General features: G+C 42.7%; 1 protein-coding gene across 2 annotated transcripts in view; it reads left to right on the top strand.

The window, feature by feature from the left end:
- The window catches only part of TMEM259 (transmembrane protein 259), a 34,571-nt gene that overhangs the window by 7,841 nt on the left and 2,440 nt on the right, over positions 1–24,290 (top strand). The window contains exons 3-10 of one of the 2 annotated variants that reach the window (XM_039333002.1): positions 5,544–5,661; positions 7,644–7,754; positions 10,450–10,572; positions 15,636–15,736; positions 18,341–18,398; positions 20,328–20,411; positions 21,283–21,415; positions 22,624–22,723. In XM_039333002.1, the coding sequence (XP_039188936.1) occupies positions 5,544–5,661; positions 7,644–7,754; positions 10,450–10,572; positions 15,636–15,736; positions 18,341–18,398; positions 20,328–20,411; positions 21,283–21,415; positions 22,624–22,723 (828 nt within the window). Of the gene's footprint in view, positions 1–5,543; positions 5,716–7,643; positions 7,755–10,449; positions 10,573–15,635; positions 15,737–18,340; positions 18,399–20,327; positions 20,412–21,282; positions 21,416–22,623; positions 22,724–24,290 lie in introns of both variants that reach the window. The other variant, XM_039333001.1, reaches the window with a different exon arrangement.

Raw genomic sequence — 24,290 nt, 5'->3', positions numbered from 1 at the left:
CATGTGACATTGCTTAATTGATTCAGCCTTGGGGGTCACAAGGCAAACAAGGAATTCCTACACATACCAGCCCTGTGATAACTTGTCTTTCTCTGAGCTCTGTTCTTGTCAGCAACTTCTCTTGGTTTATCATTTGTATTTCTAGTTTGATTTTCAGAGCTTTAACCAAGATTTTTTGTATACATGGTAGAAAGTCCTTATCTAGATCAAGGGTCTTCAAACTTGGTCAACTCCCAGAATTCCTCAGCCAGCAGTCCACAAGTCATAAAAGGGCCAAGTTTGAAGACCCCTGACCTAAGTCATTCTCTTTGTTTAGCATTTGTTTTTCTACTTTAACTGTTTTCTCTGCCTTATAATACATACTTTTTAAAAATTACCCAGTATTTCTGGTTCTGGTATTAATACATTAAGCAATTTTTTTTTTCTCTCACGTTTTATAATTTCTTTGCTAACGTCTTTTGGGGGTAGTCTATTCATAGACGCAGATCATTGCTGATGTAGCTGTTAATTTCTGAGCCCATTCTTTAAAAATCCCCTCAGATATTTTAAATGTCATAGCACTTTGTGTCATTTCACAAATTCCAGTGCTAACAGAAAGCAATATGCAAGGTTTCACTCCCCCCCCCTTTTCTTTTGCGGCCTGAAATCTTCAGTTCCCTCAGGTGTGCAATTTCTGTAATCATAAAGTCTCAAATCTCTTTTATTACTCAGGATAGAAAAAGCAGTTTGGTTCCTACACGTTTATTTACTTATTATTTGTAAAATTTACTAGCCGCCCCTCTTACCTCAGGATTACTCCAGGCAGCTTACAGTCATAAAAGATAAAGGCAAAGCTAACAGACATAAATAAAATAAAATACTACAGAAAGCCAAAGTTAAAAGGCTGTTTATTTATATCATTGTTTCCAAAACCTATTATTAATGTCTTAAAGTTTTACATCAGTGTTTCTCAACCTTGACAATTTTAAGGCATGTGGACTTCAACTCCCAGAATTCCACAGCCAGCATTGCTGGCTGTGGAATTCTGGGAGTTGAAGTCTACATGCCTTAAAATTGTCAAGGTTGAGAAACACTGTTTTACATTTATCTGGACCCTTAATTCATTTCTGGAATCAAAGTCTTATTTCATTTTCCCCAGATATTCCACTTCTTTAAACACTTGAGCTTTTAGTTAGGGTTAGGGTTTTCTTTTGTTCAAGAATGGAAGCTCTAGCACAGGGGTCTTCAAACGCCCTTTTATGACTTGTGGACTTCAACTCCCAGAATTCCTCAGCCAGGCATGTTGGCTGAGGAATTCTGGGAGCTGAAGTCCACAAGTCATAAAAGAGCCAAGTTTGAAGACCCCTGCTCTAGCACCACATAGCTTTTCTAACTCGCTGGCTCTGAAGATCTCTAATAACCCTAAAATGTTAAATAGTCAATTTCTGAAAGTGATTTCAAAATGAGTAAACCTGATGTCCTTTAAAAGGCTCTATCACAGCTGTGAGCTGTTGTGGGTTTCTTTCTTCTTCTGGAGCTCAAACCTATGGGAAATCGCCATCTTGAGGTCCACTTGCGAAGGATAGCCATCCAAACCACAGGAGAGAATAGAATAGAGTAGAGCTGGAAGGAACCTTGGAGGTCTTCTAGTCCAGCCCCCTGCTCAAGCCATCTCAAACAAGTGAATATCCAGTCTCTTCTTAAAAATCTCCAGTGATGGAACGCCCACAATTTCTAGGGGTAAGCTGTTCCACTGGTTGCTTGTCCTCGCTGTCAGGAAGTTTCTCCTTAATTCCAGGTTGTTTCTCTCTCTGATCAGTTTCCAACCATTGTTTCTTGTCCTTCCCTCTGGTGCTCTGGTGAATAATCTGGCCCCCTCTGCCCTGTGGCAGCCCCTCAGATATTGGAACACTGCTATCATGTCTCCCCTATTTCTTCTTTTCTTTAAACTAGCCAAAACCAAGTCCCGTAGCCGTTCTTTGTATGTTTTAGTCTCCCGGCCTTTGATCATCTTAGTTGGTCTTCTCTGAATTTTTTCCAAACTCTCAACATCTTTATTGTGATAAAGTGACCAAAACTGGCTGCAGTATTCCAGGTGTGGTCTTATTAGGGTTTTATAAAGCGGTACTAATACTTCGCGTGAGCTTGGTTCTATGACCTCTGTTTATACAACCCAGGATTGTATTAGCCTTTTTGGTTGCTGCTGCACACTGCTGGCTCATAGTCAAGTGAGCGTCCACTAGGACTCCAAGGTCCCTCTCACAGTTACTGTTTTTAAGCCATGTCTCACCTGGCTTAAAAGTAACTTCCCATCCTCTCCTTATCTGGAGAGGTTTTGTAGAACCAGTCTACTTGCCATGGTCATTATCTCTGACCATTTGGAGACCTGCTAGTTTACCATGCTCTCCCCGAAGTTAAAGACTTTGTGATGTCTTTAACACTCGCCATTTCCTGCAGCTAATTTGGGTTTGCAAGCACAAATCTAAATCTTCTTGTGGGAAGATGGTTGATAATATGATCTCCTTCTACCCATAAAATACAAAAAAGCTGCAGAACACGCTGAGAACAATAGAAGGTTAGCTTAAAAGGGGCGTATATGCAGTATTTCTGCTCTGTGGGTACCTCTAATTGCTTTGGCAATCCCTATTTAAACTAGGAACCAGAGGATTTGCTGAATTAAGCTAAATCTCAGAAGCAGGTTTAAACTGGGTAATGAATTAAGCAGGGGAAGGAATATGTGCAAATTCTCTTTAATTTACATAATTGGGGTGCACATTAACTTAAAGCTTCAAGACACGTATTACATAGATGCTTTCATCGGGTGAGATTTGGGGAGCAAGAGGAACGCCTTTATAATGCACACCTCTGATTTAGATGATACTTGCATGGAGAATTGATTTGCTCCTTGTTTGTTTGGCACCTCGTTGATTTATAGGGTGAGGAAAACGTCAGAGTCCACTTTTCCTGTTTTTGATTATGTATCGATGCAGGACAACACACTCACCCCCCACCACCCACCTACCCCCATTATGCTACGTTAATGCTTCAGACTCTTACTGTGTTCTGGTACTGAAAGGCATAACTCCACCTCTGGGTAATCAGAATCATATACATTTAATTATTCAATTTTTTTATGGTTGGTCACATAATCAGCTAGTTGTTTAGATTGGATTTGACATTTTTATCTACCTATTGAGTCTTTTCCAGGGACTTGGAATAGACAGATGTTGTTTGTTGGTGTTATTATTTACGTTGTTGGTGCTTAACTGATCTCTTTTTTTCCTTTGTCTCCATACTTGTAGTTCACTTAAAGTTGCTTATATCTGTACCTGCTACTTGTAGTTTGTGACCTATAGTTACCTGTCTGTTTTTCATTGTGGTTGTTGTCTTCCTTCTTCTGGCTTGTTGCAAGATCTCATCTGATCTCATCATGTGTGAGGAAAAAGTACATCAAGGGTTGGTTTGAGCCTAATAAGGGCTTGTCTTGTATGGCAAAAACCTACCTCTGAATGGAAAGCCTCCTTTGGGAGGAATTTACTGATTGAACTCAATTTACTTTTTAATTTCATTTCCTTTTCTTCACGTAATTCCAATATATTCCTTCTGATAAGACTGGAGAGAAGAGATTGAAAAACCAATGTATTACCATTACTGTTTCAATTTCCAACGCTAAAGGACAACCTGCAATATGATCAAAATGGTAGATTTGTCCTCTGTGTTATCTTTCCCCTTTTCTGCATGAAGAATAGTTTACATCAGAGGTCCCCAACCTTTTGGGCACCAGGGATCAGTTCCATGGAAAAAGGTTATTCCGCGGACTGGAGAATGCGTGGTTTTGTGTGCTGCCTGCATCTCACATATGAGGCTTTGCTTGTTTGTGCGGATCGATTCCTGGCATGCTGCGGCCCGGTACTGGTGCACGAACCAGGGGTTGGGGACGCCTGGTTTACATGGTGTTTGCATTTTGCATTTTATAGTAGTACCTCGGTACTCATCATTAGTTGGTTCCTGGAGGCGCAATGAGTACCAAAAACAGTGAGTACCAAACAAATTTTTCGCTTAAGGAATAATGTAGTGCAGAGGTCTCCAACCTATCTGGGTTCGTGGCCCGGAGGGGAGAGGAGCAGCTTCCAAATTGGTGCGCGCGCGTGCATGCAAACAGGCCCGCGTGCACTGGCGTGGCACTAGCAGCCCCATTCACGCATGCAAAAATGGGCCGTGCACACCCACCCGGTGCTGGTGGCCAAGTTCGCACCTGCATGCAGGCGCAAATGGTGCCGCAGGCAGTAATGCGATAATGGGTTGCGGCCCATTGTTGGGAACCCCTGATGTAGTGAGTCACAAGGCAGTTGACACCAACAAGTTCTAGCTTGTGTGTTGAACACCAAACAAACAATGAGTACTGGGGCAAAATTTTCATGTCAAAATGCATTGAGCACCAACTTCAATGACTTTCAAAGCAGTTGAGTACCAAGGTACCACTGTACAGGTAGTCCTTGATCTACAACAATTCATTTAGTGACCAAAGTTATAGTGGCACTGAAAAAAGTTACTTATGATTATTTTTCACACTTACAACAGTTGCAGCATCCCCATGGTCACGTGATCAGAATTCAGATGCTTGGCAAACTGACTCACGTTTATGACGGTTGCGCTGTCCCGGGGTCATGTGGTCCCCTTTTGCGACCGTCTGACGAGCAAAATCAACGGGGAAGCCAGATTCATTTAACAACCATATTACTAATTTAACAATTGCACTGATTCACTTAACAGCTATGGCAGGAAAAGTTGTAAAATGAGGCAAAATTCACTTAACAAACATCTCACTTAGCAACAAAAATTTTGGGCTCAATTGTGGTCGTAATTTGAGGACTACCTATATTTGATTTTACACTATTTTACTATGTTTTATAGGTAGTCCTTATTTAGCAATTGTTCGGTTTTGATGACTCCGTCATTAAGTAAAATGGTTGCTAAGTAAACATGTAAGAAAGAGACTGCAAAGATCACTGGCTGCTGCCATTTTCTTCAGATAAAGTTCTCTCAGACAGTGTCCTATGCCTGACCTCTTTTTCTTCTATTTTTGCCCCTAGACAGGACAGAAGGATTACTTAAACAATCTGTCTCTTCCTGGGCTTCTTATTTCTGCGACACAGCCCTTCCCTAAAATTCACAAATTCAGCTGGGCAAACTAACTTAGGTGATTAGAACTGTGCCAGCTAGTAGCTTCTGCCTGAAACTGACCAGACTCTAATCTGTTTCACACTGACATTGCAGTCAATACAGGCATTGGGTGGAAAAGGAATCTTTTATTGCCATTTATTACTGTCATATTTGCAGAGGGTCACTCTCTGTGTCAGTTGCTAAACGAGGACTACCAGTATAATATGCTGTCCAGAGATCAGTTGAGCCGTGATTGGTTAAAACATTTTAACAGGTCAATAAATTGGGGTTGGGGGCTGAGGAGTCGTTGCTTCCTCTGCTGTGCAAAACATCATCCATGGTCTTGTTCTTTGTGCCCTCCTTAATTCCTCCGTGTGCTTTTTTTCTCCCTTCATTGATAGTTTGATCTGGATATTGAACCCAAGATCTTCCACAAGGCAACTCGGCTGAGTAATGCCCACATTTTGTCCCCCAACGAAAGCCAAGAATTCTCCTTCGGCAGCGAGCCAGCCGCTAAAGGTATGCAGCTTCTCAGCGAGACTGTGTCCGAATTTGAGATGCTAGCCAAAGCAGGTAAAGCTACGTTGTTCTTACTTCCCGTCTTGTTCCACCATCACGTAGTTGTTGTTTTTTTTTTTCCCATTCTCCCCCTTGCTTCAGTCACTTTTTTCTTTTGGCATGAGTTTTTTCCATCCATCCATCCATCACTCACTCTATGCTCCTCCCCCCCCCCCCCAAAAAAACAGATTTTAACTTGACTTCTAAACTGGCACGTGGGCTAATTTCCTTGGGGGTGGACTTGCCAGAGAAAGCTCCTTGACTTGTGACTGCCTGTTGGATCTATATCAGGGGTGTCAAACTACCGGCCCGTGGGCCGGATGCGTCATGTGGAAGCTGCGCCCACCCCATTGCCGGCAATGGCAAAACCGGCCTGATACGTTGAGAGTTTGACATGCTTAATCTATATCATGCGGAACCTTTTTTCTGCTGCATTTGTTGATGGGGGGCACATATGGAAGGCGGAACAGTATTGCAACAGAGAAAATGGCATAGCTTTGGATAAGAAAGTAATATTTGGGGATCATTTGTGTCTGGGCTCCATTTATTAGTATCCTGAGAGCACTTATAGGTAGATTTCTTCGCCTCCCTTTATGCTGAACCATTCTTATTAGGCACCTCAAATAAGAATTTGACAGAGGAAATAAAATGCTGTGCCTCACATTGAATACCGTACAGGTAGTCCTCGACTTACAACAGTTCATTTAGTGACTGTTCAAAGTTACAACAGTGCTGACAAAAGTGTCTTATGATCACTTTTCACACTGACGACCATTGTAGCGTCCCCGTGGTCATGTCATTTACACTCGGAGGCTTGGCAACTGGCTCATATTTATGACGGTCGCAGTGTCCCGGGGTCACGTGATCTCCCTTTGCAGCCTTCTGGCAAGCAAAGTCAATGGGGAAGCAGTGATTCACTTAACAAATGTGGCAAGAAAAGTTGTAAAATGGGGCAAAACTCATTTAACCAGTTTCTCACTTAGTAATATAAATCCTGGGCTCAGTTGTGGTTGTCAGTCAAGGACTACCTGTATACAAGTTGCTGAAAGGGGATATTATTTTCCAGTACAGGCTTCTGAAATTCTCAAATGCTGTGGGTGACACAATGGATGCTTACAGCCTGGCCCACCAGGGCTATTCTTACATTTCACTCTTTTTGTTAAGAGCAGTCAAACCTGAAATCAGAAGTTTACAATCTTACCTGGTCTGAAAAGGGCTAGCTCATTGTGTCTGAAACTTACCTGAAATTGGCGGAGATCCCAGTTTGCATTTCTACTTAGTAGAAAAAGACAGAATCTTGGTTAGTTTTGCTCTGTCTTTCCCACCATCGGAGTGCCAAAAATACCGGGACTACAGCTCTCAACAAATTTGTCTGTTTGCCATACTGAGATCTTGTCCAGTATATCCATAGGGTGAGGATTTGGGAACGGTCAATAGTAATCTGAGCTTGCAGAAGGAACCTAACAGTGCAAAATTAGCTCATGTGCACCGTTTAGAGTAAAGTAGGATTCTTTAAAACAGGGGACTTAAACTTGGCCCTTTTATGACTTGTGGACTTCAACTCCCAGAATTCCTCAGTCAGGGCTGGCTGAGGAATTCTGGGAGTTAAAGTCCACAAGTCATAAAAGGGCCAAGTTTGAAGAGCCCTGCTTTAAAAGCTTGATTATCTGTTTGTTACGTTTATACCCCGCTATCCTGTTCAGAAAAAACATTGGGCTCACTTTTTCAAAAATGCACACCAAAGAAGCACAGAAATCAATCAATAAAATACAAAGAATTCAGTCTTTAAAAAACGTTGCCTGTCCATGCAACTGGAGTGTGCCTTTTTGACATCCCAATGCCAGCTCTTATTTTCAATATCATTTGAATAAACATTTCTAAACTGCATCTTTATTTCTTCTATCCTGGCCTTCTAAAACAATTCTTTTTGGCTGTATTTGTAGTGTGGCCGCAGGAAGAATACATTGTGGAATATTCCTTTGAGTACGGATTCCTCCGCTTATCCCAAAGCACCCGTCAGCACCTGAGCATTCCTGTCATGGTGGTGACTCTAGGTAAATTTCTATTTTACCATTCCATTCTTAACCATTGCTAAGCCTCCAGAAGTTATGGGTACTGCAACACGAGAGGTTTTTAAGAAGAGATTGGACCACCATTTGTCTGAAATGGTATAGGCCAGGGGTAGGCAACCTTGGCTCTTTTATGACTTGTGGACTTCAACTCCCAGAATTCCTGAGCCAGCAGGGCTCAACTTGGAAACCTCTCCCTTTCCCCTCAGCATGGCTGGCTCAGGAATTCTGGGAGTTGAAGTCCACCAGTCATAAAAGAGCCAAGGTTGCCTACCCCTGGTATAGGCAAGTGTTTCTCAACCGTGGCAACTTGAAGATGGGTGGAATTCAACTTCCTGAGTTCCCCAGCCAGTTTTGCTGCCAGCTTTGCTGGCTGGGGAATTCTGGGAGTTGAAGTCCATCCATCTTCAAATTGCCAAGATTGAGAAACCTTGGTAGATTTCCTGCCTGAGTAGGGGGCTGGACTAGAAGACCTCCAAGGTCCCTTCCAAACTCTGTTATTCTGTTAAGCAACTGGTAAGCTTGGAAACCAAGATGGACGGGTTATCAAACTAATAATCAGACTGTCACAGTATAATATTTTGTTTCAGGTTTTGTTTGACTATTGCTGCAGATATGTTCACAAGCAGTGCGAGTGAAAAGAAATGAAAATGAAATGTCTCAGTGGCAGGAGATTAATCTTTTAAAACAGAGGGGGGTTCTGCAGGAGGGCGAGTAGAAGATATTAGCTCCCCTAGCCTTAAGAATCATTTCTGTATTTTAGAACCAATGTTATTTTAGTTTAAACATTTGGCTTACTAATTTAGTTAATGCTCCTTGAATATCTGGGAACACAGCATTTGCAAATGATTGTTTGTTGCATTTCATTGCTCCCAAACTTACAGAGAAATTGTGAATTTCCATACAGTTAAAATAGCTGATGGATATTTGATCTCCTAAGAGGGAGCCCAAATTAAAAATAGGAATCCTGATTCTATGGCACAGGGGGCCCACCAGGCTGCTGAATGGAGAGGCCAGCATTTTCTTCTTTAGCCACGGGTTTCCTGAATGTGGTAGCCAAGAATGCTCCCCCCCACACACACACATACACCTCTGGTACCCACCAGTGTCCTTATCCTAGCGCAGGGGTAGGCAACTTTGGCTCTTTTATGACTCGTGGACTTCAACTCCCAGAATTCCTGAGCCAGCCATGCTGAGGGAAAAGGGAGAGGTTTCCAAGCTGAGCCATGCTGGCTCAGGAATTCTGGGAGTTGAAGTCCACAAGTCATAAAAGAGCCAAGGTTGCCTACCTCTGTCTTAGCCAATATTTTATCAAAATGTTCTTTTTTCCTTAAAGAAACAGAAAACTGACATGCTACTAAACAAAGCACCAGCCTCCAACATCACTTTTGGAATATCTCTAGGCCCCAAACAACCCTATAAATGTTCTTAGCAAATAAAAAATATGTTTTATTTTCTTTTGAAATGTATCCCCAATTATTCTCCTGGAATCCATAACTTTTAAAGTTCTCAGTGGGTCCACCAATCCAAAAAAACATTTGAGGCAACAGTTAGGATTAGTTAATTAATTAGTTAATCCTTGGGGTTAAATAGCAAAGGCAAACTTTGCTGCAGATTTTTAGTCCTAGAGCAGTGGTGGCGAACCTATGGCACGGGTGCCAGAGGTGGCACTTGGAGCCCTCTCTGTGGGCACACGTGCCATTGCCCCAGCCTTGCCTCCCCCTGCGACCCCCTCCTGTCCAGCAGCTCCCTGAAGGAGAGTCGCCCCCGAGCGTGGCCCACATGAAGCAGGGGCATGGCAGCCAGGCAGCGTAGACAAGACTCTGCTCTCACACCTCATCATGCAGTTGATGCTGCGGGGTGTGGCCAGAGGGCGTGGCGACCATGGTGCTGCTGGGCTGCCTGGGCGATCGGCGGGCCCTGGAGGCGGTGAGTGGCCCTGCGGGCAGGTGGGATGGGAGCGGGCAGGGGGTGGAGCGGGGGCGGGGCCAGTTTTTGGGCACTCGGTCTCTAAAAGTTTCGCCATCCCTGGCCTAGAGATTTCCCAAGGAAAGATGGGAAGATAAAATTCTTTCCAGTTTGTATGGATATCAAACTTTCTAGGACCCAGGGAAGAGTCAGTCATCAGACTTCCATTTTATTTCAGATGGGCTCAAAGTCTTACCCAGTTCCTTTGAAAACTATTTTTCCTGACATTCAGTTTCCATTTTGGATAAGCCTGGCCATTGCCCCCTCGTTCAGACTTAACTCTTTGAAACCAAACCTTTTTTCTCTAAGACCGAGACTCCCCTATGTCTTCCTTCATTCTTATTTATTTAATCATACAATAAGGATTATGATATTTTAAACATACATTTGTAGTGCCAGTTTCTGACTTGAAAATGTTGGGCAACACATTTCAGATAGTTTTAAGTCTGCAAATTGACCCCTCCCTCCCTTCCTGAAAGGTGGAGGCTTTTTCCTTCTTCCAGCCTTTTCTCCCAATTTTGGGAATTGTCGTCTACACATTTTAAAAAGTCGCTGTGGTTGAGGAACACTGTGTTAGACTTTTTGCATTTGGGTCTGTGTCTGTGTGTGTGTCTGTGTCTGTGTGTGTGTCTGTGTGTGTGTGTGAGAGAGAGAAATTCTGCCTGTCGGTCTTTTCTGCTATAATTTAACTTTGCCTTAATTCTTCTTACAGATCCCACACGGGACCAGTGCTTTGGAGACAGATTCAGCCGTCTTTTATTGGATGAATTCCTAGGATACGATGACATTCTCATGTCCAGTGTGAAAGCCTTGGCTGAAAATGAAGAGAATAAAGGTTCGCAAAATAGGCATGTGGGTTGAAGCAACAACAACAACAACAACAACAACAACAACAATAATAATAATAATAATAATAATAATAATAATAATAATAATAATAATAAAAGCTGGAAGGGACCTTGGAGGTCATCTAGTCCAACCCCCTGCTCAGGCAGGAAACCCTATACCATTTCAGACCAGCATGAGGACATACCTCTGTGATATGCTATATTGTTTTGGATTCCTGTGCTCTCTTGGCTGCTGCGTGTGTTGCAATGTTTTACATTATATTTTGTATTGTTTTCGCCTGCTATAAGCCGCCCTGAATCCCTCAGTAGATGGGCAGGTCTAGGAATTGAAGCAACAAGTTAAGCCATCTCCCAGAAAATAGAAATGGGCAACTGTTGGACATTGGGCTGTTTGAAGTGAGAGACGGTCTTGATCCAGTTACAGGTAGTCCTCAACTTACGACTGCTTGTTTAATGACAACAGCCCTGAAAAAAATGACTTACAACCGGTTCTTACATTTATGACCATCATAACATGGCCGTGGGATCAAAATTCAGGTGCTTGGCAATTTGGCATGTATTTATTTTTTATCTTTTATAATATTTTATTAATTTTCCAATTTTTACATTTGAATATTTAAAAAGCAACGTGGTGACTGGGTTAATCAGTAGTTCAAAAACAAAATCTTAGTGCAAATCTCAGCTTACAGCATCAAATATTTCTTCTCTTTTTCTCATATTCAGGTTAGTACATTTCTAATTATATCAACTCAAGAAGATCATTATTACACTTATCAATACATTTTTAGCTTCTACATAACTTAATTACATTCAATCTTCATAAACAATCCGTATCCTGTTATTGGTTTTTACTCAATTTTTGATTTCTTATCAATATTCCAATTCAACCTTTGATATTTCTAATTTTCAGACTTTGGGTAACCAAATACAATTTGGCATGTATTTACCAGCCAGCTTCCAGCAAGTGAACTCTATAGGGAAAACCAGATTCACGTAACAATCATTTGATTCCTGTAACAACTGCGGTGATTTGTTTAATGACCATGGCAAAAAAAAAAAAAAGATTGCAAAATTGGATATGACTCACTTAATATTGTCTTCCTTAGCAACGAAAATTCTGGTCACAATTGTAATCCTAAATCAGGGACTGCCTGTGTACAATATCACCGGGATGGCTGTGTATTTGTAGAACAATATCCCACTGCTTTAATTTGCAACATCTGTGGCTGAGCCCTTTTTTTCTTTCTTTATGACAATATCATAGAATTAGAAGGAGCCACTGAATCCAACTCCCTGCTCTGTATAGGAAATTGAATTAAAGCTGTAGTAATAGGTAGCTGAACAGCATTTGCTTAAGGATTATGAGTGTGATTATCTTCTTCCTATTTATAATTTACTCATTGTTTGCAGACATGAAAGCCTTAGCAATGCTTTCTGGAATGTTCTTCTGCTTGGGCCTCGGATGGGGATTTGTGCATATAAAATAATCTCGCTTAGATTATACTCTCTTGTATAGGGGACTGCTTTGAAGCCTGTTCAGACCTTTCCAGATAGAAGGGCAAAATTGCAACCTGGTTGGAAACTGGCCATTAGGAAAATTATATGGTTGCTGTGTCAGCCGCTTTGACTGGCAGCCTGTTTCTAGAAAAAAATGGAAACTTTGGGTGTTCATTTTAAAGCCTTGAAAGTTTGCCCCTTTGATATTGCTCTTTGGTGATTTTTGGAGGACCTCCAAACACCCCCCCCCCCAATAAAACGAAGGCTTTGGGCATCAGTAATGGAATAACATCTTTACACCCCAGTTTTTAAATTCCTAATCTCTGCAGCTGAAAAAAAAAATGGAAATCACAAGAGCCAAAATAGGTAGAACAAACTGCATGAATTATCTTTGTGGCTAGTAAATGAAATGTGAATGCAAAGTTAGCAAAATTAGACCTGGACCTGTGGAACATGCCCCAAGAGGTTTACCTGGCATTTGTTTAAGGCAGGGGTAAGCAACCTTGGCTCTTTTATGATTCGTGGACTTCAACTCCCAGAATTCCTGAGCCAGCATGGCTCAGCATGGAAACCTCTCCCTTTCCCCTCAGCATTGCTGGCTCAGGAATTCTGGGAGTTGAAGTCCACGAGTCATAAAAGAGCCAAGGTTGCCTACCCCTGCTTTTAGGCTGCCCCCCCCCCAAAAAAAAGTTGAGTGGCTTTTTGGGAGAATGATTGGTGGTTGACTGATGGGATTTTGAAGTACAGGTAGCCCTCAACTTACTACCACAATTGAGCCCAAAATTTCTGTTGCTAAATGAAACACTTGTTAAGTGAATTTTGCCCTGTTTTACAACCTTTCTTGCTCCAGTTGTTAAGTGAATCACTGCACTTGTTAAAGTAATGACAATGGTTGCTAAGTGAATCTGGCTTCCCCATTGACTTTGTTTGTCTGAAGGCAAAAGGGGACCATATGACCCCAGGACAGCGCAACCGTCATAAAGATGAATCAGTTGCCAAGCATTCGAATTTCGAACAGGGACCATGGAGATGCTGCAACGGTTGTAAGCCTGAAAAATGGTGATAGGTCCCTTTTTTTCAATGCCATTGTAACTTTGAACAGTCACTAAATGAACTGCTGTAAGTCGAGGACTACCTGTATGGTTTTTTTTTTTTCCTTTTGTTTATCATGCTGAAGAGCAACTGACTGTTTTGAGAGTGTGTCTCTTTGAGTCAGACTTGACTCCTGGTGAATACAGGACAAGGCCAGGCTGTTTTCTAGGAAGCATTTTTGATAGTGATTTGCCACTGTCTCCTGAGGGTTGAGAAGGAAGGAGTGGCCCAAGGTCACCCAGCTGGCTTCCAGGCCTCAGCAGGATTAGAACTGATACTCCTGACTCCTACACCAGCCTCTTTAACCATTAGACCAAACCAGCTCTTATGTTATTATTTTATTATTTTAATACATCTAAATATGTTGGTCACCACGATGTAAAAAAGATATTGAGATTCTAGAAAGAATACAGAGAAGAGCAGCAAAGATGATCAGGGGACTGGAGGCTAAAACATATAAGGAATAGTTGCTTGGAATTGGGTATGTCTATTTCAGGGGTAGGCAACCTTGGCTCTTTTATGACTCGTGGACTTCAACTCCCAGAATTCCTGAGCCAGCCATGCTGAGGGGAAAGAAGAGGTTTCTAAGCTGAGCCATGCTGGCTCAGGAATTCTGGGAGTTGAAGTCCACCAGTCATAAAAGAGCCAAGGTTGCCTACCCCTGGTCTAATTTAATGAAGAGAAGGACAAGGGGTGACGTGATAGCAGTGTTCCAGTATCTCAGGGGCTGCCCCAAAGAAGAGGGAGTCAAGCTATTCTCCAAAGCACCTGAAGGCAGGACAAGAAGCAACGGATGGAAACTGATCAAGAAGAGAAGCAACCTAGAACTTAAGGAGAAACTTCCTGACAATTAGAACAATTAACCAGTGGAACAACCTGCCTCCAGAAATGGTGAATGCTCCAACACTGGAAGTTTTTAAGAAGAGACTGGACAGCCATTTGTCTGAAATGGTATAGGGTTTCTTGCCTGAGCAGGGGTTGGACTAGATGATCTCCAAGGTCCCTTCCAACTTTATTATTACTATATATATATTTTTCAATAGAAGAGAATATATGTAGCCTAGGATTGAACTGTTGAGTTTGTGATGTTTCTGAGTTTGGTTGATTTCCTGCAGATGTTTCATTATCAGGCTAGGTAACATCATCAGTGCAAGGGAGAATGGATGATTGCTGATTGTCTATATAAGTTATCCTGCGCTCCTTCATTAGTTTCTTGATTAGGGTATTCATTCTTCCCTGATTATTCAGTCTGGTGCTATGTCCTGCTACTCTGCCCATTGGCTGCTGGGGAAAATGTACTCTAGGCAGTTTGTTTCCTTCCTAGATTTTTAGTCATTCTTTTTAAAGAGTCTCTATCAGATTATAGGGAAAGAGGCAATTGTGGTGCTGTGTGTATGTGTGTGGAGGGAGGAGATGGATGAATTTGTTTGAATATGCTGTATATATGTGTGCGTACATATTTGTGTGTATATTTGGAGACTGTATTCTGATAATAATATACAATATGTGGTGCACCATATTGTTGATTTGGGATTAGTGGGTGATGAGTAGAGGCATCCATGAATGGGAGGGTTAAAAAAGTATAGGGGGCAGCCACAACCTTATATGCAAAGCCAAGTGTGGGATGCATGTAAAAAAAGCCTTTTTTTTAACATCCCCCTCCTTGCACATACTTGGAGGATTTTATATTGGATTCTATAATTATAGGTAGTCCTCAACTTATAACCGTACGTCAGTCCCCAATTTTGCTTGTAAGTTGCGATGAATGTAAGGCAGGTTATCACGTGATTGTGTCTAATTTTGTGACCTTTCTTGCGGCAGTCATTAAATGAACAAAAATGCTTGTAAATCTAAATACCCAGTCATAAGTTGAGGACTACTGTTTTGTAAACTTCCCAGGATCTTGGAGAGTTTGTGGGTGCACATACACAAATGATATTAACATTCCTCTAAAATAGTACAGTAAATGTTTTGCATTCCATGGAGGCTTTATCACTTTGGGTCATAATTAGCTTGGCTGCAGAGTGGGCTGATCGCATGCAAATATCCCAGACACCTGTGAAAATGTTCTTAAGAGGGCCACTGTATCCAACTTGTAGAGCCGAGTTCCTCAACCTTTCTGGCTTTGTGGACCGGTGGGGGAGTGGGGGGGGGGAAGAGGGGAATCTTTCTGGCAAGTGAGCATATGTGCAGCCCCATTTGCATGAGCAGCGTGCATGCGCACCCGCCACTCACACAAATGGAGTGCCCATGCACGCGTTTGCCTGCTGCTCACGCATGTGGGGATGCACGCGCATGCATATGCTCGCACTCCGTTTCCGCGCCCCCAGTTGCAAACAGTTCACGGCCCAGAGGTTCGGGGGGACCCCTGTTGTAGAGCACTGTTGAATGATTGAATACCTCCATTCCTCGTGTTATTTCCCCCCCTCACAAAAATACTTTTTTGTTACTGTTGCGACAGGTTTCCTTCGCAATGTAGTCTCTGGAGAACACTATCGTTTCATCAGCATGTGGATGGCCAGGACTTCCTACGTAGCGGCCTTCGTTATCATGGTGATCTTTGTGAGTGTTTTTCCTCTCTTCCTTTCTTCAGTCTGAATTGGTGTTTACGGTCCCCAGGATTTTCAGCTGATATGGGAGACACCCAAAAGCTGAGTTGTGTTTTATGGGCTACAATCCAGCCACAGCCTTGCTCAAGGGAGCTTTGCCATGGTTACAAAATAGCTCTCAGTTAATATAATAATATACAGGTAGTCCTCGACTTACAACGGTTTAAGCCAGAGGTAGGCAACCTTGTCTCTTTTATGACTCGTGGACTTCAACTCCCAGAATTCCTGATCCATGCTGGCTCGGGAATTCTGGGAGTTGAAGTCCACGAGTCATAAAAGAGCCAAGGTTGCCTACCCCTGGTTTAAGCAAATGTTCAGTGACAGTGGCAGTGAAAAAAGTGACTTAGAACTGGTCCTTGCACTTGTGACCATTGCAGCATCCCCAGGGTCATCGTATCAGAATTTGGGTGCTAGGCAACTGGCATGTATTTACGATGGTTGCAATGCCCTGGGATCCTATGATTGCCATTTGGAACCTTCCCAGCCAGCTTCCTCAGAAGCAGAGTCAATGGAGGAAGGCAGATTGGCTTAAAACCCGCATGATTCATTTAACAATTGCAGTGATTTGCTTAATAACTGTTGCAGAAAGGTCAGAAAACTCGCTTAACAACTGCCTTGCTTAGCAACAGAAATTCTGATCCCAACTGTGGTTGCAAGTCAAGGACTACATTTACAGGGGGTCCCTGGGTTAAGAGCTAGTTCCATTCCGAACTCTGTCTTTAACTTGAATGACAGAATGACACAGTTGGAAAGGAGCTTGGGGGGTCTTCTAATCCAGGGGTCCCCAACCCCCAGTCTGTGGGCCGGTACCGGGCCACGGCATGCCAACAACCTGTCTGCACAAACAAGCTAAGTCCCAACTGCGAGTTGCAGGCAGCACACAAAACCACATCCCCTCCAGTCCGCGGAAAAACCTCTCTCCACGGAACCGGTCCCTGGTGCCCAAAAGGTTGTGGACCTCTGTTCTAATCCAACACCCTTGAATTTGTATATAAGTCAGAACTCTTACAAAAGGACTGCCTTTTATTAAAAAATGATGGACAGCATTGTCCTTCTTCAAGCTGATGACCTGCTGAAGCCACACAGTGCTTTCAGGAACTGTATATCAAAATTGTGCAGCTTCACCAGTTCCTGTTTTCAGTGGTTTTCAGTGTTTCATAGTGGTATTTAGTAATACATGGTATTTGGTAAAAAGCAGCTGTTTGCATCTTGGGCTTGACCTTAATTTGGACATTCTTAACCAGGATTGTCTATAAATCAGTTACTGTGATCAGAAAATGAGCCTCTGTATGAAACTCTATCCACTATCCTTTAGTTCAAGGGTGGGGAATGATGGCTCTTTTAAGACTTGTGGACTTCAACTCCCAGAATTCCTGAGCCAGCATAGCTGGCTCAGGAATTCTGGGAGTTAAAGTCCACAAGTGGTAAAGGGGCCATCGTTCCCCACCTCAGCTTTAATTTTTCCAGCTGCAGTTTTATTCACTGTGCTTCTTCTAAGTGTTTTGTAGCCTCTGGCTCTTATCAGCAACTGAACCAGCAAGGAGAGGAAATACTTGGCAGATTCTAGCACTTACAGTTACACAAACACAACACTGTATATGGCAGACGATAAAAGTAATCAAAGGTTTTGGCTGCCTTTCTGGATGCGAAATTAACAAGGAGAGAAAACAAAGATAGCAACAAAGCGTTCAACTTCTAAAGGAGAATATTATGTGAAAGAAGAGACCGGCTGTGATGTAACAAAATAACCCCAATGAAATCGTTAGGGCTTTATCGGATGGGATGTGATTAAGACAGTTTCCAAAATAATGGTAAAAAAAACCTGGGAAGAAATAAAACAAGACCTTGAAAGATGGAAGAGCTGAAAGAATTTCCTGGCGAGGACTTATACCACAATAATACTGTAAAAGGGAATATATTTCCCAAGATAATTTAATTAATTAATGAGTTAAAATCCCACTTCAGATGTGTGAGAGGACCGGTTGCCTGCAAAATGGCTAGCACCTGGGTTGATTGTGCCCTGTCCCTTTAAGACAGGGGTCTTCAAACCTGGCCCTTTTATGACTTGTGGACTTCAGCTCCCAGAATTCCTCAGCCATGCTGGCTTAGGAATTCTGGGAGTTGAAGTCCACGAGTCATAAAAGAGCCAAGGTTGCCTACCCCTGACCTAGAGCCTGTTTCTTCCTCTGTATTTACCAGCCTGCACTTGCCTCGTCAGTCAGGTTTTAGTGACATTTGTCAGTCGTGCAAATGACTTGCCCAATTAGTATTTGAGATCCCTTATAGACATAATGTTTCCTACTTGGAGGAATACAGGTGGATCTGGGAAGTTTTTCCGAGGATAGTAATCCATCTCTGTCAACACACTAAGAACAAAACTTTGGAGCGGTTTAAGTGAATTGTGCTTTTAATTTTAATTCTGGACAAATTAATTTTCCTTCCAGAGAGTGGTTTTTTTTTTTTCAACCATCAGAATCTATGAGTAACACTTTCCCGCTTTTCATTGTTGGCTTTGGGGCTTTAATGCTTTAATGTTTACCTGCCTGTCTCTTTTCAGACTCTGTCTGTTTCCATGCTGCTGCGTTACTCACATCACCAGATCTTCGTCTTTATCGGTAAGTTTTAAAAATCCCTGCTGTGTGAATATCTGCAGTGCCTGGCACCCTGATGGGCTAGGAAGGAGCATGAGGAGAGCACAGAGAAGCCACAAATTACGAGAGTGGGTTCAGTGTCTTGACCCTAGTTTTTAATATAACATAAGGAGGAACTTATTTAAATTTATTACACGCCATTAATGTGATTATTCTAACTACAGGAGTAATTGTGTTAGGTACAGTGGATACATTTAATCTTGATTCAGCTTAAATGAAAATGGCTCCATTTGCTACGCAGCACACCATGCAAAGATTGAGAGTAGCCACCAACCTTGAAAACCTGCACATTCCTGGTTTAAACACGGCTCTAGTCCATTTGCATCCTAATCCATGTTAAATAACTACTCCCTGGTATTCTGGTATGCTGCGTGCAATGATTTATTTTAATGTGCAGTCTTGAACAGCACAGTGAAGTATTTCGTTGTTTGTTCATCCTTGAGTGACTCATCATTTTGGCATCCTGGTATTAGATAGCAGCTGGCTGTTTTTATTGGCTGGAATCCTCTTTAATGATGGAAATTTAATTTTCTAGTAGGGAGTAAGGTTGCATTGGACCAAGAGCATCAGCTTTAAGCGGCTCTAGAAAGCCTGCAGCTAATGTTTATAAGCAGACTTTTATACAGATGGTCCTTGATTTATGACCACAATTGGGGGTCAGAATTTCCAATGCTATGCAGTGGAATTAATGAAGTGAGTCGTGTCTGTTTTTATGACCTTTTTTTGGCTATGGTTGTTCAGGAGATCACTGCAGTTAAGTGGATCACATAGCTGTTAAGCAACTTGGCCTTCCCCCAGTTGACTTTATTTGTTGGAAGTCAGCTGGGAAGGTGACAAATGGCAGTCACGTGACCCTGGGATGCTGCAACCATTGTAAAAGCAGAAGCTGGTTGTCAAGTGCTTGAATTTTGAACATGTGGTTGTGGGGACGCTGCAGTGATTGTAATTGCAGTCCCCCTTTTTTTCCCCCAGTGATGTTGTAACTTCTGTCACTAAACAAATGGTTTTAAGTCAAGGACTATTTGTAAAGTAGGACAGCGTTTCTCAACCTAATCAACTGGAAGATATGTGGACTTCAACTCCCAGCATTTCCCAGCCAGCTAAATGAACTGGCTGGGGAATGCTGGGAGTTGAAGTCCACACATCTTCAAGTCGATTAGGTTGAAAAACGCTGTCCGACTTTACTGAGCTGGCTGGGGAATTCTGGCTAGCTGGGGTATGCTGGGAATTGAAGTCCACACAGCTTCCAGTTGCCAAGGTTGAGAAACCCTGAAATAGGAGATGCTGAAATCGGTATTTTTTTTTCCTTGTTAATGCTGACCGATGGCTTCTTAGTCAGGCATCTGAAATCAGACGTTGCTTTCTGAGACACTCGGTTAGAATCTTGGCAGTGTATGTTCTGGAATATATTCTGGAATATACATTGGCTTTGACCTGTAGAGCCTCTACCCTACCACTGAGTGATTAGTTTTCCTTGTTACATGCCTTGAACTTGGGAATAGGGGAGCTATAGCTCAGCACATCTGGATGGGACAGCTGTGCCCCAATATTTTTACTCTGCTCAGCAGTGCTTCTCTAAATCCTTTTACCTGGGACCCCATTTGACTTGTGGTTGTAGGCCGTGTTCCTGGATCATCCCATAGGCCAGGGATAGGCAACCTTGGCTCTTTTATAACTCGTGGACTTCAACTCCCAGAATTCCTGAGCCAGCATGGCTCAGCTTGGAAACCTCTCCCTTTCCCCTCAGCATGGCCGGCTGAGGAATTCTGGGAGTTGAAGTCCACGAGTCATAAAAAAGCCAAGGTTGCCTACCCTTGCCATAGGCCAAGAAAAATGAGCTAGTCTCTTGCCTGGCTGCTGTCTTTTGACTATTGCTACCTTTCCCCTTTCCAGTGGACCTGTTACAGATGCTGGAAATGAACATGACAATCGCCTTCCCCGCAGCTCCTTTGCTGACCGTCATCTTAGCTTTAGTAGGTAAGGAGACCACCTCAGCTTTTAACCTCCAGAAAGAAACAACATTGGTGGGGGAAGGGGAAGATAACCCCTATTGGCTGGAAGGAACCCACCACTTTGGCAGTCAGTCTTTTCTTGGTTTTACGTATTTATTTATTTAATAATAATAGTAGTAGTAGTAGTAGTAGTAGTAATAGTAGTAGTAGTAATAATAATAATAATTAATAATAATAATAATAATAATAATAATAATAATAATAATAATAATAATAATAAAATATTTGGAAGGGACCTTGGAGGTCATCAAATCTAACCCCCTGCTCAGGTAGGTAACCCTATACCATTTTGGGCAAATGGCTGTCCAGTTTCTTCTTGAAATATTAAACAAATGAGTGTTGGAACATTCATTTGTTTAATATTTAATTGACAGCTGACTATAGAACAGTGTTTCTCAACCTTGGCAACTTCAAGATGTGTGGACTTTAGTTCCCAGAATTGCTGACTTGGGAATTCTGGGAGTTAAAGTCCACACAACTTCAAGTCTCCAAAGTTAAGAAAACTGCTGTAGAACACACACACACACACACACACCTTTTCCAGCCTACTGAAGGATCCTTCGATTGCCTGTCTGCCTTTGGAGATGTCAACTGCCTCAACCCATCACATTGAAGAAATACCTTCCGAAGGACGGGAGGCAGTTCTTAAAGATGAATGCAGAGCTTCCAGTTTTCTGCAGCTACTCAGAGCTCAGTCTGGATTTCAAACCAGTCTCTGTGTTACAAAGATTTCACTGGTGCAAGGAGGCCTCACATTTGAGCTGATAAATATGGAGGGCGAGAACCTCTCAGTCAGCGTGTCGATGTTCTCTTCCTTTTCTTCTCTCTTAAAACAGGCATGGAGGCCATCATGTCCGAGTTCTTCAATGACACCACCACGGCCTTCTACATCATCCTCATTGTGTGGCTGGCCGACCAGTACGATGCAATTTGCTGCCATACCAACACAAGCAAGAGGCACTGGTTGAGGTACGAACCTGGGACTTGACTCAGGCCGGGAGAGGCCAGGGGAGTCCCTGGACCAGAGATGGGCAACCTTTGGGAAGCAAGGCGAGTGGGGGGGGGATCTTTTAAACATTTTTGGAGGACTCAAAATGGGCAGAATAGACAATCTATTGTACCTAAGGGCTTTCCTAAAAGGTTTTTTTTTTTAAATCCTGCCTTTATTATTTTTTAAATACCTCAAGGCAACAAATACACCTAATACTCCTTTCTTCTCCTATTTTTCCCCTAGTAACAATTCTGTGAAGTACGCTGGGTTGAGAGAAAGTGACTAGCCCAAAGTCACCCAGCCAGCTTTCATATCTAAGGCAGAAATAGAACTCATCGTCTCCTGGAGATTGGCCCAAAGTCACCCAGCCAGCTTTCAGATCTAATGAGGGACTATAACTCATAGTCTCCTGGTTTTTAGCCTGGTCCCTTAACCACTAGACCAGGGGTAGGCAACCTTGGCTCTTTTATGACTCGTGGACTTCAACTGCCAGAATTCCTGAGCCAGCATAGCTGGTTCAGGAATTCTGGGACTTGAAGTCCACGAGTTGTAAAAGAGCCAAGGTTGCCTACCCCTGTACTAGACCAAAGCGGTTTTTAAGATTTTTCAGAAAAGCAACATAAGGAGTCATAGAATGTCCACCCCCAGTTTAGAGCAGCACTTAGATATTCAGCTGCCCTCACCTTGCCTGACGGATTGTCTGTCTGTAGTGTCAGGTGTTGAGCTCATTTTTTTTCAGATTGGCGACCTCTTGATATTCTGGTTGATATATAAGCTTGACTCCTTAAACCAGGGGTCTTCAAACTTGGCCCTTTTATGACTTGTGGACTTCAACTTCCAGAATTCCTCGGCCAGCGTGCCTGTCTGAGGGATTCTGGGAGTTGAAGTCCACAAGTCTTAAAAGGGCCAAGTTTGAAGACCCTTGCCCTAAACCCGGCATCTTTTCCCAACCCCCTTGACCTCTCCGTGGCATCGTTGCCCTTTCCCTTCCCTGGTTATCCTCCCTCACTGATTATGGCACATGGGCTGTTTCTCATCCTTCACTTTTACACATTTCCTTCGAAACAAAGGGGGGGGGAATACAACCCTTTTATGTTCAAAAAGGAAGGATGGAAGCAAACTGGACTGTGTCAATATTGTGTGTAAATGTGTGTGCATGCATATTTATATTTCCGTTTCTCTCCAGGTTTTTCTACTTGTACCACTTTGCCTTTTATGCCTACCATTATCGTTTCAATGGGCAATATAGCAGTTTAGCCTTGGTAACTTCGTGGCTTTTCATACAGGTATGCTGCTGGCTCTAACCATGGTTCTTACGGCATTGTTTGAACCCCCAAATCCTGACAGACTTCAAAAGAGAGAACTATTCTAGACTTTAGCCTTCCTGAGAAAATACTATTTCAGACATTGTTGTTTGCCAAGTTTCTAGTTCTTTTGCTTTCATGTACAGATAGTCCTCGACTTATAACCACAACGAAGACCAAAATTTCCGTTGTTAAGTGAGACATTTGTTCGGTAGGTTTTGCCCCATTTTACAACTTTTCTTGCCACGGTGATTAATAAGTTAGTAACCCGGTTGTGAAGTGAATCTGGTTTCCCCATTGACTTTGCTTGTCAGAAGCTCGCAAAAAGTGATCATATGACCCAGGGACACAGCAACGGTCATAAATAGGAATCAGTTGCCAAGCATCTGAGTTTTGATCACATGGGAATGCTGCAACATTCGTAACTGTGAAAAATGGTTCATAAGTCACATTTTTCAGTGCTGTTGTAACTTTGAACAGTCACTAAATGAACTGTTGTAAGTCAAGGACTACCTGTATGCAGATAACATACATTTGAAAGCTCAGAAGTTATCCAGGGTATCATTGTGTCTTCCCGAATAGCTAGACCCTGGTAAAAGATAAAAATCTATATTTTATCTGAACAAAAAAGACAAGGCAGGGGTAGTTGGTAGAGAATGTTATGGCAACAATTTGCCCCATCTTAGCCCCCCAAAATTGTGGTTTGCGCTGGCTGTGCTGCTTTCATTTGGGGAACCACCGCAGGGCCAAAAGAACAGTTGGCGGCGGGGCAGGGGGATTCAGGAAAGATGGTTAGGATTGCAGGCTGGTGGTCTTGTTTTGTTGGCACGGATCCCACTCGGTCTTCACCAGCTGCTTTTAATGGAGTTGGAGCAGGAATGGGCATGTTTCATACAGTCAAATGATAGTATGTTTCATGCAGGGTAGGGAATTTGGCCTTTCTTAACAGCCTCTGAGTTACGTGGATGGCAGTGTGATTCCCATCTTCATTTTCCACAACTCAAGGAGGCATATGTAAGATTCCTACTTGTTATTTTCCCAAGAGAACAGCCCTTTGAGATGGGCTGAGCTGAAAGAGAGGGACTAACTAATCCAAAGTCACTTAGCAATAGCATTTAGACCAGTGTTTCTCAACCTTGACAATTTTAAGGCATGTGGACTTCAACTCCGAGAATTCCACAGCCAGCATTGCTGGCTGTGGAATTCTGGGAGTTGAAATCTACATGCCTTAAAATTGTCAAGGTTGAGAAACACTGATTTAGACTTATATACCGCTGCATAGTACTTTACAGCAGTGTGTCCTCAACTTTGGTGACTTGAAGATGGGTGGACTTCAACTCCCAGAATTCTGGGATTTGAAGTCCACCCATCTTTAAGTCACCAAGGTTGGGGAACATTGCTTTGCAGCACTCTCTAAACCAGGGGTCTCCAACCCCCGGTCCGTGGACCGATATTGGGCTGTGGCATGCCAGCAACCTGTCCATACAAACAAGCAAAGCCCCATCCGCGGGATGCAGGCAACACACAAAGCCACGCCACCCCCCTCCGG

The sequence above is a fragment of the Crotalus tigris genome, unplaced genomic scaffold, assembly GCF_016545835.1.
Source record: "Crotalus tigris isolate CLP2741 ecotype Arizona unplaced genomic scaffold, ASM1654583v1 scf7180000024471.848039, whole genome shotgun sequence".
NCBI classification, from domain to species: Eukaryota; Metazoa; Chordata; class Lepidosauria; order Squamata; family Viperidae; genus Crotalus; species Crotalus tigris.
This window is presented reverse-complemented; position numbering and strand designations above follow the sequence as displayed.